The 12,993-nt window shown below is 42.5% G+C and overlaps 1 protein-coding gene across 4 annotated transcripts in view; it reads right to left on the bottom strand.

Moving 5' to 3' along the window:
- Positions 1-74: 74 nt before the first annotated feature.
- LOC123973133 overlaps positions 75-12,993 on the bottom strand; it is a 24,706-nt gene continuing 11,787 nt past the window's right edge. Inside the window, exons 4-5 of one of the 4 annotated variants that reach the window (XM_046053022.1) lie at positions 11,665-12,951; positions 75-1,517 (exon numbers count right to left, since the gene is read on the bottom strand). In XM_046053022.1, coding sequence (XP_045908978.1) covers positions 792-1,517; positions 11,665-12,951 — 2,013 coding nt within the window. In that variant the 3' untranslated portion in view covers positions 75-791. Of the gene's footprint in view, positions 1,530-9,892; positions 12,952-12,993 lie in introns of those variants that run through there. The other 3 variants (XM_046053021.1, XM_046053019.1, XM_046053020.1) reach the window with 3 other exon arrangements.

Below are 12,993 nucleotides of genomic sequence, written 5' to 3'. Positions count from 1 at the left end.
TTTGTCTTGATTTTATCTTGTTAAACGCTTTGAGATGCATTTCATGGTGCTAAATATAATATAGCTTATATCAATACAGCTTATTTTTTTATTATTATCATTGTGTCATTAATGAAAGTACCTTTAACATACACAGTTAGGTATTTTCGTACAGGGATGTGAGTTTTTGAACACACGTTTTTACTTGCAGCAGGACATTGTTCACATTATAGCAGCGGTCCTTCACCTTTCTGGCCGTCTGACCCCTTTTTGAGGTTGAAAATGGTTTTGGTTGGCATCCTTTAATGTTGCATCACCGCCACCTACTGGATTAAACAGTGTAAAATATTTACAGCGTCCACCCAAACTGATTCGATTCACAACACAGTCCGAGAAGTTAATCTTTAGGGTTATTTCTTCTATTTTAGTGGCACTCTGAAGCTGATAATCCTGCAAACTGAACAATGTAAATCTGTATATCTCAACCTTTTTATGAAGAAATATATTTAGATTCCCACAACAGAAAAAAATTACAATCACTTTTTGTTAGATAGTCTCCTGAGGAGTTGCCCTCTTACTATAGCCATGCACTCAGGGACTCAACTCGTTTCTTCCAGCCTGGCTTGGCCTCAGATTTCTCTCCCTCAATCAGCATGTCGATGTACTCTGGAGTGGAGAGAGGATTTGGTTTCAGTTCTATCTCTTTAAGTCTGTTTAAACACTCAGAAGACTTCTTCATCAGTTTCACCACCTCAGCCTGAACATCATCATATTCAGCCTTCAGTTTATCAATCAGTGCCTGAACAGGTCTCTTAGCCTCTGAGGCTTTCAGGTACTTTTCTTTCAGCTTTTTCACTGTTTGTTTTTCTTTTACTTCCTGATACTCCAATTTTATTTCTGACTAAATGTACATTCCAGTAACATTTGCCTGGACACTGAGTACAGTATCCTTCTGATCCCATTGCATGACAGCGTCGTTTATCTTCATCATTGGGAATTGCACAGGGATAGTGACAGGTGACATGACACTGCTGACAGTTCCTAAGGTAATCTCCAGTACCAAAAATATCTAATTGAACGGGCTGAGTGAAGATGATTTCAAACTCAAAGTTCTCGTTTCTGCTGATCTCTGCCTCGTGCTCTTTCAGTTTTTCACTTGTCTCTTTTATCTCCTCCAGCTTGGCTAACTGAACTTTAACCTGCTCCTGCAGGTTTTCAACTGAATTCTCGAGCTGCTGTCTTTCTCTGAGGACCTCCTTCGTCATTGTCAAGCTTTTGGTTTCTATGATATTCAAAGCAGCAAAGAACCTCTTCATGCTTTTTGTCCCCATGTTCCAGCACATCTGATCAAAGCCTCCATCTTCATCCTCATCATCCCCACTCATGCTGCCTGCTGCAGATGATTTGTTGTCTTCAAACAAAGCTGAGTTATTGAATTTGAAGTGAACTGGCAGCCCGTCTCTTGTTTTAGGACATGGGACACCTGAAGCATTGATTGCCTCTAGAACTGGTGGACGCTGGCCGTCTGCGAATGTCACCAGAACCCTGATGTTTTCTGCCACATTATTTAAGTGCGGAAAAAAGGTGAGTGGTAGAGCACAATCGGAGAATGTGGCTCCCCGGGCTGGCAGGCAGGGAGCTCCGAGCTGAGATCCGACAGGCTGAGGCTGACGGGCATGCGAGGTAACGGGGGTTGGGTCCAGGGGATCACAGGCCGAAAGCCAGGCGCAGGTGTCTGGAGGCAGAGAGAAACAAAGTTACTCAGGAGCCGAAACAAACTAACACAATCTAAGCAACTCAAATACAAAAACAGTTCTGAAGTTGGCGGGTGCGAGCGCATACACAGGATGACACAACGGTCCGGCGGAGACTGGAGGGCTGGAAGCTGCTTAAAGGAGACCTATAATGCTTTTCCACATTTTATGACTTATCTACAGTGTTATAATGTTGGATGTTCATGTTAACATCCAGAACTAGAATACTGGACTGGAAAAGCAGTTTAATAGGCCTCCTTTAAGAAGGCTGAGTTGATTGCTTGATGCCTAGCAAGTGAGTGATCAGGGATGGGATGCAGGTGAGTGAGTGAACCAGGATCCTCAGACACGCCCCCCCTACCACGCACAAAGCGTCCTGCAGTCACACCAAAAGGGCGGAAATAAATAAAAACTCACTCATTCACATACCAAGAGCCGTGAGCAGGGATCGTGACATCGTTACATATACTTTAGTTCGGTCAATACAGTGAAAGTACGTTATTCTTTTTCTTTCATTAAATACTGATTTATGTGATAAATTCAATTTCAAAGATAAAATGCATCATTTCTGTGTCATGCTCCCTGTTGTCAGTGTTTTTTTAGGTCAGTGTGTTATGAGTGACAGTCCACTAAAGCAAATTCCAACATCTCTGATTCATCTGTGTGAATTTACTGTGAGGCATCGTGGAATCTTGGTTTAGATAAATAAAATGTATTTCTACAAAGACAACAGTGACACATATCAAACAGCTTCCTGGTCGTAGAGATTTCATGGTCATTAGAAAGTGACCAAGTGTTGCTGTTGGCAGGATGAGCTGCTGAGTCAGTAAAGAGAACTGTGAGAACAGTTTGTAGAGGAATGTGAAAAAGCTGGAACCTCAGCAGGAACTCTTCATCTGTCTGCTCTGTGCTGCTGCTGTCAGGGATCAAACCTGTACCATGCTGCCCTCTGGTGGCTGCTACAGCACACTGCTTCAAACACCACCTTCTACTGCAACTACTGCTGCTGGTCAGGTCAAACAACTCTATTTTAATATCACATGTGATATCTGTAATAGTCTTTACGGGTCCACAACCAGCCAGAACTCTCTAACAAGTCAAGAGGAACATCCTAAAACGGGTCAGTTTGGAAAATCAGCTGGGACATGTGACAGACTCATAAAATGTGACCCCATCCTTTAACCATTATGGTGTGTTCACGTACAACGCAAATTTAATCCTCGCAACACTTTCCTCGCACGGGTTTCATCACTGGACAGCTGCCAAGTGTTCACACACACAAGGCAAAAACACAACCCGCCGTAACTCCAGCTGTATGAACCCAAAGTAAACATTTTGCTGTAATTAAATAGCAATAAATGGATAAAACTGATGCTGAAATAAATACATTATGATTTGTTAAACATATGAATTCATGCTTATAAAATGTTTATTTTCTGAATGGAGTCCGGATCGATCAGGGCTATGCTAACTTGTTCACAGTAAAGTACAACGACAGCTGGAATAAAGTTACAGACACATATTTCTTCTTCTTAACTTCCTCGCTTTGTTTTCTCCAAGTAATGTCCAGTTTTGTCTGTTTTTTATAGATGCATGAAGTAGTAGGAGTGGTGATGGTGCAATGGATAAGATTATGCCTTTGGTGTGAGAGACCTGGGTTCAGCTCCCCACTGTGACCACCACCGTTGATGATTGGCTTTTGCAACATAACGTCATGCAAATTTGAAAAAATTTGAACTCAAAAGAACGTCGCAATAAACACATCTTCCGCACCGCTGGGAGCGAATTCGCATCTTTGCATTGACTTTATATGTAATCTGGATAAAGCCGGATTTGCTTTCAGTGTGAACACACCATTAGATACAAGTCAAGCAAACCTCAGGAGAGACAGTTTCATAAGAAATCAGCTGATTTAAATTTGCCATCACAACAAACTGAGTTCAACAGGACCGACTGGAAACATTCAACACATCAGATTAATAATGAAACCATTAATAAGAATATATCTAAATACACAGAGGACCAGATGTCTGAATCGCCTCACAGAGTGCGTTTCCTGAAGAGCTGCTGAGTGTTTCTAACAATGTTTGGAGCCATTTGTTGAGGCTGCACTTTATTAACTGAGAGCTGGAGTTAATAAAGTCCTCAGCTCTTTTGTATGTTGTTGTCAGGTTACTGTCAGAAAGGCAGTGATTTCTGATTGATGTCAGATAATCAATTCATTGTTTTAAGTTACTGTTAGCTGTTTTATGGTTAACAATAACAGCTACGAAAGCTAATATACAGTCTATGTTGTAACATTTCTGATATTTCTGTTCGCATCAGGGAGCTCTTTTAGTGTGTTGAGCGTGTGATATTAAATGGTGTCACTGTGATGTCTGCAACACAGAGAGAGGATGTCTGGTTTGGTCTCAGGCCCCGTCCACACTACTGTGTTTTGGAATTAAAACGGAGACCTTTTGCTACGTTTGCACCTCCCGTCCAGACTAAAACGACCAAAACGAAGACCTAAAACTGAGAAGTTTGGAAACGTCGCCGACCCCGTTTTGTGTTTCAAAACTCCGGAGGGCGTTTTAGTGAAGACGGGCAAAAACGGAGGACTTTAGAAATGATGACGCAGCCGCTCACGCTCGGCTCTCAGATTGGGTCTTAATTCATAGCAGAAACACGATGCTGCTGGCAGAGTTTTTGACTTGGTATTTTTATTAAAATATTCTGTACCGTGCAAATAACACTTAAGCCTATCTGCCTACACTTGTAGTGTGCATGTCCATTTACTTTGCAATGCCTCCCAGTCTGTTTTCCGCCGCCACAATCCTGTGTTACATTCAGAATTCTGAAAATTACACTAAAGCTATAATAGATTAATAAAACTTAATGTCTACTGGTTGTTGTGAATCATTCTTTTGGTGTTGTGCACAGATACACACAATTCCAGCTCTCCATTGACTACAGCAGGAACTGCAGAGTATCATGGACACAACATGAAATTAATTGAATTAAATAAATTGGATGTAAAATATCACAATGTTGTTGACACAACTGACTTTATGAACAAAATTAATACATTTTAGCATTGAGTTGATTTTAGTTTTGATGTGTTATGGTTTAACAGTTCGTTGATACTGAATGTAATGTACTGGAGGCCACGCCTACTCCAAACTCCTCTGTCCTGAATTTCACCTGTTCTCATCTGCTCATCCCAGTAATAAGGATTATGAGAAAAACTTGCTTTTTATTCAACACTTAAAGTTCAATGTGATAGTTTTAGTGCCATCTAGTGGTGAGAGTTGCTAATTGCAACCAGTGGCTCAGTGCATTCAGGTGCTCCTTGGATGGATCAATCTTCATGGACAGTAAACTAACCGCTATAACCATATTACAGATTACATGTTGGATGCATCCTTGGCTTCACTTTGAAACGCACTGGGAAGTCCTTCAGTTTCATTGCTTAACACTAAAAATAGGACCAGTATAAATAACATCAAAGTCCCAATAAGGAGGTGGATGAGGTGGAGAGCGGACTTCCATAGTCTGGTGTTAGTTTCTGTGTGAAACAAAAAGTCAACATTCATTCTAATTGATGCCAAACCTATCCAAGTTTCACCTATCAAGCAGTTTACTTACATCTGAAGGACAGAGGACACTCGTTTGAGGACCACCAGGTGCACATTTTAGACGAGATGGATGGTTTGAAAGAGGTGTCAAGGAAGCCATCTTCACCCGGGTCGAGAAATCGTCGCTGAACAGAGGAGGGGGTCTACGCCACCACTTATCCCCCACTTACACTGCTGTCCTTTCATCACTTCAGGAAACTCAACAAACATTTCCTCTTGGCCTCAGGTGAAGATGCCAGCGACGGTCGTTCAGACTTGGCCACGGGTGGTTCTAACTACCATGTTGACTGTCGTTACCACAGCCAGGAGCACTAACGAACCAGCGGTATCGATGATCCTGGCAAACGACCCCACTGAGGTTAAATAGCTTAGTTTCCCTACCAGTCAGTCAGAACTGAAGAACTCTCTTGGATGAGGGACGAAAAGTCTTCTAGTATCTTCAACCAAGTCCAGTTGCCCTTGACTTTAACCTTCTTTAGATAACTATGACCTGGAAGACTGAGAACCTTCACAGACAACCTACCCAAGTAGTTTTGGTGCCTAATTCTAACCCAACAGCGACTGTTTCACAACGTTAACTGCATGTTTTATTTTCAAAGTCTAACCCAACCCTCTATATTTATTCTTGGTAACATGACATCGGAGACCTTTCATGCAAAAAATTACCCTACATACATGCACATACTCTGGTCCAGGGGAAAGGGGTAGCATGGTACTAAGGGATTCAATGCATAACTGATAACTGTGGAGTCTACGAAAAAGCTGTTCTCAGCCAGGAACAGTAGACATAAGATAAAACTATCTCACAGATGTTCATTATAGCTGAAACACTGGTACACATAGTGGACAGTAAGATGAATATAAGTACACAAAGTAAATGATACATATCAGAATGCAGAAAGGTCAAATCACCCATCCCAGTAAAACTTTAAATCTCAGCAAGAAGCTGATATTCCTGTTTACAAAGCTGTACTGAACAATGTAAATCTATATGTCTAAATGTTTTCTATGAACAGTTATATTTAGATTGTCAAAATAGATAAAATAAACTATTTAATTCTCAGTGTTCAGGTTTGCTGAGTTAATAAAGCTGCAGATTTAAACTGTGACACTGGTGTTGATGGTGTCAGGAAGTTGTCCTGAAGTTTCGGTGTCTCAGTATGGACACTCTTGTCCTGTTTTGTTCTTTGTTATCTGTGTCAGAATAGATCTCCTCTTTGTTTCAGTATTTGATCAGGTCTTGTTATTGTCTTGGTTATGATATCAGTTTGAAAAAAGTCTTCCTGATCACTATGGAAGCTGGAGAAGTTCCTCTCCTGTGTCTGCTTTAGCCATGTACTCAGCTTTTGGGCTGGGTCGCTCAGTCCATGGGGCCTTAGCTTGGGAACTGGAGGGTTGCTGTATCAAGTCCAGAATGAAGTCAGTACAGAGTGTGGACTGGTAGCTGGAAAGGAGTGAAACATTTCCCCAGCAGGGCTGAAAGGTTCACTGTGTAAGTTTTAGTGGCATCTAGAGGTGAGGTTTGTGAATTGCAACCAACGGCTCAGTCACCGCTCACCCCTCCCTTTGCAAGCTCAGAGGAGAAGCTACGGTGGCCGACATGCTTTGTCGGCTCGTGTGCTAAATAATACGTGTGGTCCTCCATTTGTCCAAATACTACTACTACTACTACAACTACTTCTTCTTCCTTCTTCTTCGTACATTTTCTACAAAGAGGTAAAGCGTGCTCTCTTGGTTTACAGTTTTAAGAAACGACTCAAAATCCATTTATATGATCTTGCTTGCAATAAATTCCATTTTTTATTTTAACACCATTGTTATTGTATTGTTTTACATTTGAATTTGTTTATTTCAGTGTTTTTGGAATTTGTACTTGTGTTATTGAATTGATTTGTTTATCTTGGAAAGCGCTTTGAGATGCGTTTTATGTTATGAAAGGTGCTATATAAATATAGCTTATTATGATTAGGGTGTCAATAATGGAACTACCTTTAACAACTTTTTTACACAGTTAGGTAGTTTCATATAGAGATGTGAGTTTTTAGTGTTGCATAACCGCAACCTACTGGATTACACAGTGCAAAATATTTACAGTGTCCACCCAAAGTGATTTGATTGACAACACAGTCCAAAAGTTATTTTAGAGGATTTTTGTCTTCTAATTTTGAGTCTTTAGTCTGGCACTCTGATGACCCCCATGAGACCAGGTAAAGAACTAACGCATTATGGTAATGCTGCTTTTACTAAAGGAAAAGAAATGAAAACTTCTTCCACTTCATTTAGTATGGATTTATTTACTAAAGGGAATACTCTATTATAGTCCACATAGCATCATAAAACGCAAAATATACATAACTATTAAATTACATTTACTCATTTGGCAGATGCTTTTACCCAAAGCGACTTACATTTGAGGAACAACATACAAGCATCAACAAAGCATCAGATACAGCACAAGATCTACAACTGACAATACATGCTAGTAAGAGCACTAATAAATACTAGAAAGAGCTAATAGCACATATCGCATCAATGGGGTAAATACCTAGTCAAAGAAGTAAGAGTTAACTAAAAGTGCAATCAAAACAGGATAATTGTAAGGGGATAGAAGAAGAAGAGCAGAGGAAGTGCATGTTGGAGGTTAGGAGAAAGTGTCCTCGGAAGAGATGAGTTTTCAAGAGTTTCTTGAAGTCAGAGAGGGACGCCCCTGCTCTGATGGCGTGTGGTAGCTCGTTCCACCATCGTGGTGTCACAGATGAGAACAGGGACTGAGACTGCTTTGTGTGAAAGGATGGCAAAGCCAGGCGGCGTTCTTTGGAGGAGCGTAAACTTGCATTATGGAGTTTAGGTAGATGGTGCAGACACAGTAGTAGCTCTGTATGCAAGCATTAGTGACTTGAATTTGATTCTGGAGGCCACGGGGAGCCAGTGGAGGTCACTGAGTAACGGAGTGACATGAGTCCTTTTGGGCTGATCAAAAACCAGACGTGCTGCTGTGTTCTGAACCATTTGTAAGGGTTTCACCACACAAGCTGGAAGACCTACTCAATACCTACCTCAATAGTCGAGGCGAGAGATAGCGTACTGAGTGAGGTAGAGCCTGATTTTTCTTATGTTGTATAGAGCAACCTAGAAACAGCAGCAACATGGTCTGAAAAGGACAGCTGGTCATCAATCATGACACCCAAGCTTCTCACCACCCCGGTTGGAGTGATGTTTGAGAAATCAGTTTGTAGTTTGATGTTATAGTGGATAGATTGCTTGGCTGGAATGATCAAGAGTTCAGTCTTAGAGAGGTTTAGCTGAAGATGGCGGCCTTCATCCATGCAGATATGTCCAAGAGACAGTCCGTGATCCGCGCCGAGATGCTGGGGTCGTCTGGTGGGAAGGATAGGTAGAGTTGCATATCGTCTGCGTAGCAGTGGTAAGAAAAGCCGTGTGAGCGAATGATTGGCCCCAGTGAGATGGTGTTAACTGAGAAGAGAAGGGGTCCTAGCACTGAGCCTTGGGGTACCCCTGTGGAGAGGCAGTGGGAGGAGGATAATTGTCCTTGCCACAAAACATTGTAGGAACGCCCCAAGAGGTAAGATTCAAACAATAGGAGTGCCTTGCCCGAGATGCCCATTGCTGAGAGTGCGGATAACAGAATTATGTGATTGATTGTGTCAAAGGCAACTGATAGGTCAAGCAGGATGAGAAACGAGGATTGGGTTGCCGCTTTAGCTGACCTTAGGGCTTCTGTTACAGACAGAAGAGCCGTTTCAGTAGAGTGGCCACGGATCTAGGAGGTCATTCCGTGAGAGGAATTCTGAGACCTGTTTGAAGACTACCCGTTCCATAGTGAAAGTGAAACTGGTCGATAGTTCTCAACTTGAGTTGGGTCGAGTGAGGGCTTTTTGAGCAAGGTTGTATGCCGAGCCCTTTTGAAAATGGTCGGGAATGTTCCCAAAGCCAGAGAAGTATTTATCACATGAGTGGAAACTTGGTAGGAGATATGGTTTGGAGGAGATTCGTAGGAATCGGGTCCAGTGGGCATGTAGTGGGACGGCTATGGGTCAGGAGTTCTGATACTTCGTTCTCCGTGAGAGGAGTGAAGGAGGAGAGTGAAGTGCCATTGACCTGGGAGGACAGAGGAACAGATGTAGTAGGACTGCTGCATGTTAGCCTTGGTGTTGACTTGGTACATGACAATGTTTGGAGAGGATTCTCATGGAATTCCCATTACAACCTTTTTCTCTATTTCCCGAGGGGGATTGAGGGAGACATGTAGTTGGACTGCTACATGGTAGGTTTTCTTGTGCCATGCTCACACAGTGGGAGCTGACCAGGGCGGGAATAGACCGGTTGATTTTGAGTGATTTAGAGAAATGGCTAGTTATAGCCGCCACTGCCTGTGAATGAGGCAGCAAAGATATCAGCAGACAAGTTTGTGAGTGGTGGAGGTGGAGGAGGATTTAGCAGTGATTTAAAAGTGGAAAATAATGTCCTTGAGTCAGCGGCACTGCTTATTCTGTCATTATAGAATGCAGTTTTGGCGGCATTGATGCTTGTTGAGAAGGAGGATAGGAGCATTTAGTAGCCCTTAAGGTCGGCAGGGTCTTTTCTTTCAGCAGGTCTGAGATCAGTACGGAGCCCACAGATGGTATCAGTTAGCCACGGGTGGGACTGGTTCTGGCTATAAGGTTTGGTGGATAGAGGACACAGGCTATCCAGGCATGAGCTCAGTGTAGAGCACAGAGATTGTGTGGCATCACTGACCTCAAGTGAGGAAAGTATGTTGAGGGAAGGTAGACCGGAAGCTACCACTGAGGCAAAGTGAGTGGGAGACAGGTTGCAGAGGTAGCAGCGGTGTCAGACATATGGGCTGTTCATGAACTGAATGAAATAGAGGTCAGACATGTGTAGAGGTGTGACTGTTAGGCACTTGGTGGCACAGTTTCGGACAAGAATGAGTCAAGCTCCTTGCCAGCTTTGTGGGTCGGGGGGCTGAGAACCTGTGTTAGATCAAAGGACTAAATCAGAGACAAGAAGTCTGCTAAGTTTGATTTGTCTAAGTGAATGTTCATGTCACCGAGGACAAGTAATGGACAGTAATGCTCTGGGATTGAAGACAGCTGTCTTCTAAATACTGAATATTATTGGGGTCAGCAGTGTAACAGCGCGAAAAGAAGCAAGAAGCTGATAATCCTGCAAACTGAACAATGTAAATCTATATGTCTTAACATTTTTATGAAGAAATATATTTAGATTCTCACAACTGAAAAAAATTCACGTTTTCACTGTTCAGGATTGTTGAAATTCCCGATGAGTAGTTCCAGGAGGAGTTGCCCTCTTACAATAGCTATGAGATCTGCTTTTTCTCTCATGGTGTTAAGGATCTGAACTCGTTGCTTCCAGTCTGGCTTGGCCTCAGATATCTCTCCCTCAATCAGCATGTCAATGTACTCTGGAGTGGAGAGAGGATTTGGCTTCAGTTCTATCTCTTTAAGTCGGTTTAAACACTCAGATGACCACTTCATCAGGTTCACCACGTTAGTCTGCACATCATCATATTCAGCATGCAGTTGTTCAATCAATACCTGAACACGTTTCTCAGCATCTGAGGCTTTTAGGTACTTTTCTTTCAGCTCTTTTACTGTTCGTTTTTCTTGTACTTCCTGATACTCCCATCTGTACTTCTGATTAAAATGTACACTCCAGGAACATTTGCCTGGACACTGAGTACAGTATCCATCTGATTCCATTTCCGAGCAGCATATTGTATCTGCATCAGTTGCACAGGGATAGTGACAGGTGACATGACACTGCTGACAGTTCCTAAGGTAATCTCCAGTACCAAAAATATCTAATTGAACGGGCTTAGTGAAGATGATTTCAAACTCAAAGTTCTCATTTCCGCTGATCTCTGCCTCGTGCTCTTTCAGTTTTTCACTTGTCTCTTTTATCTCCTCCAGCTTGGCTAACTGAACTTTAACCTGCTCCTGCAAGTTTTCAACTGAATTCTTGAGCTGCTGTCTTTCTCTGAGGACCTGCTTCGTCATCGTCAAGCTTTTGGTTTCTATGATATTCAAAGCAGCAAAGAACCTCTTCATGCTTTTTGTCCCCATGTTCCAACACATCTGATCAAAGCCTCCCTCTTCATCCTCATCATCCCCACTCATGCTGCCTGCTGCAGATGATTTGTTGTCTGCAAACAAAGCTGAGTTATTGAATTTGAAGTGAACTGGCAGCCCGTCTCTTGTTTTAGGACATGGGACACCTGAAGCATTGATTGCCTCTAGAACTGGTGGACGCTGGCTGTCTGCGAATGTCACCAGAACCCTGATGTTTTCTGCCACATCTTTGCCAAAGATTGAGAGTATGGAGTCAAACACATATTTCTGTGTTGGCGTGAGTTGAGCTAAAGAAGCCTGAGCTACAAAACACACAGCGTCAATTTCACTGACACCAAGCTCAGCAGAGAAGAGATTACACAGCTGTTCTGTGATGCTCTCATCTCTTATTATGCCTCTTGTATCTTCAAACCCTGGAGTGTCAACAATGGTCAGAGAGTATTCTGTTTTAAAACCCTCCTGGTGGTTGATTTTGTACACAGTGACTTCAGAGGTCTGACTTTCAGCCTGTGACGTCGACTGACCCTCATCAATTAGTTTGAATCTGTAATTGTCCTTCCACTCTACACCAACAATGTAGTTGATTAGTCCATTGATCAGAGTCGCCTTTCCAGATCCGGACACTCCAAAAAACATTATTGTGCGATTTTTCCTTGTGCTTTCTTTGCCAAAACTGTATCTTCTACATCCATCAATGTCCGTATCTTCTTCTTTCAGAGGCAGTTTGTAAACTGAAGGTGATTCAGAATTTATCCTTTCACTTCTACTTTTGAGGAGTTCTGTGAGACGTTTAAATTTCATTGTGCAGACATTAACAGAGATGCTCTCCTTGCTTCTTCCAGCTTCACCACAGTCACATCTGACCCTGACAACATATTCTGTCTCTGGCTGAAGCCCTGAAATGATCGCCTTTTCAGCTCTCGACATCATTTGCTTCCATTGGAGATCTTCCTCTTTCACCCCGTTGTCTGTTTTGGCGTACTCCACGATGTAGCTCAAAATCTGGACATCTTGTCCAAGCTCAGCAGGTTTCTCCCAGCTGACTGAGATCTCACTTGAGTTTGGTTCAACCTGAAGTTCTCCAGGAGGGCTGCAAGGTAAGGTTTTAATGGAACCACTGACTTCATTGGCCGGCCCAACACCTGCTGAGGTCACTGCTCTGCATCTGAACATATACTCTGTGTTAGGACTCAGATGGCTCACTGTGACTTCTCCAGCTTTTGATGCTGTCTCTTGTTGCCATCCATCCTCTCCTCTGACACAGTACTCTACAGAGTAGGAGGTGATGTTCTCTGCTCCAAATCTGGGCGCAGAAGTCTTCAGTGTCACACTGTTGTGCTTTATGTCACTTGCTGTTACTGTTTCAGGCTTTGAAGGCGGCTCAAAGTTCTTATTGACAGAAAAGGCGCCTTCATAAAGGTAGATGCTTGAACCTTTCTGTGTCTCATTTGTTAATCCCACTGTCAGGAACTTTATGTTCTTGTTCTCCTTGTTGGCCTCTGCAAAGTCACTGAAGAGCTTTGCTTTATT

The sequence above is a fragment of the Micropterus dolomieu genome, linkage group LG06, assembly GCF_021292245.1.
Source record: "Micropterus dolomieu isolate WLL.071019.BEF.003 ecotype Adirondacks linkage group LG06, ASM2129224v1, whole genome shotgun sequence".
Classification (NCBI taxonomy): Eukaryota; Metazoa; Chordata; class Actinopteri; order Centrarchiformes; family Centrarchidae; genus Micropterus; species Micropterus dolomieu.
Note: the sequence above shows the minus strand (reverse complement) of the source record. Positions and strands in the feature narration are given on the sequence as shown.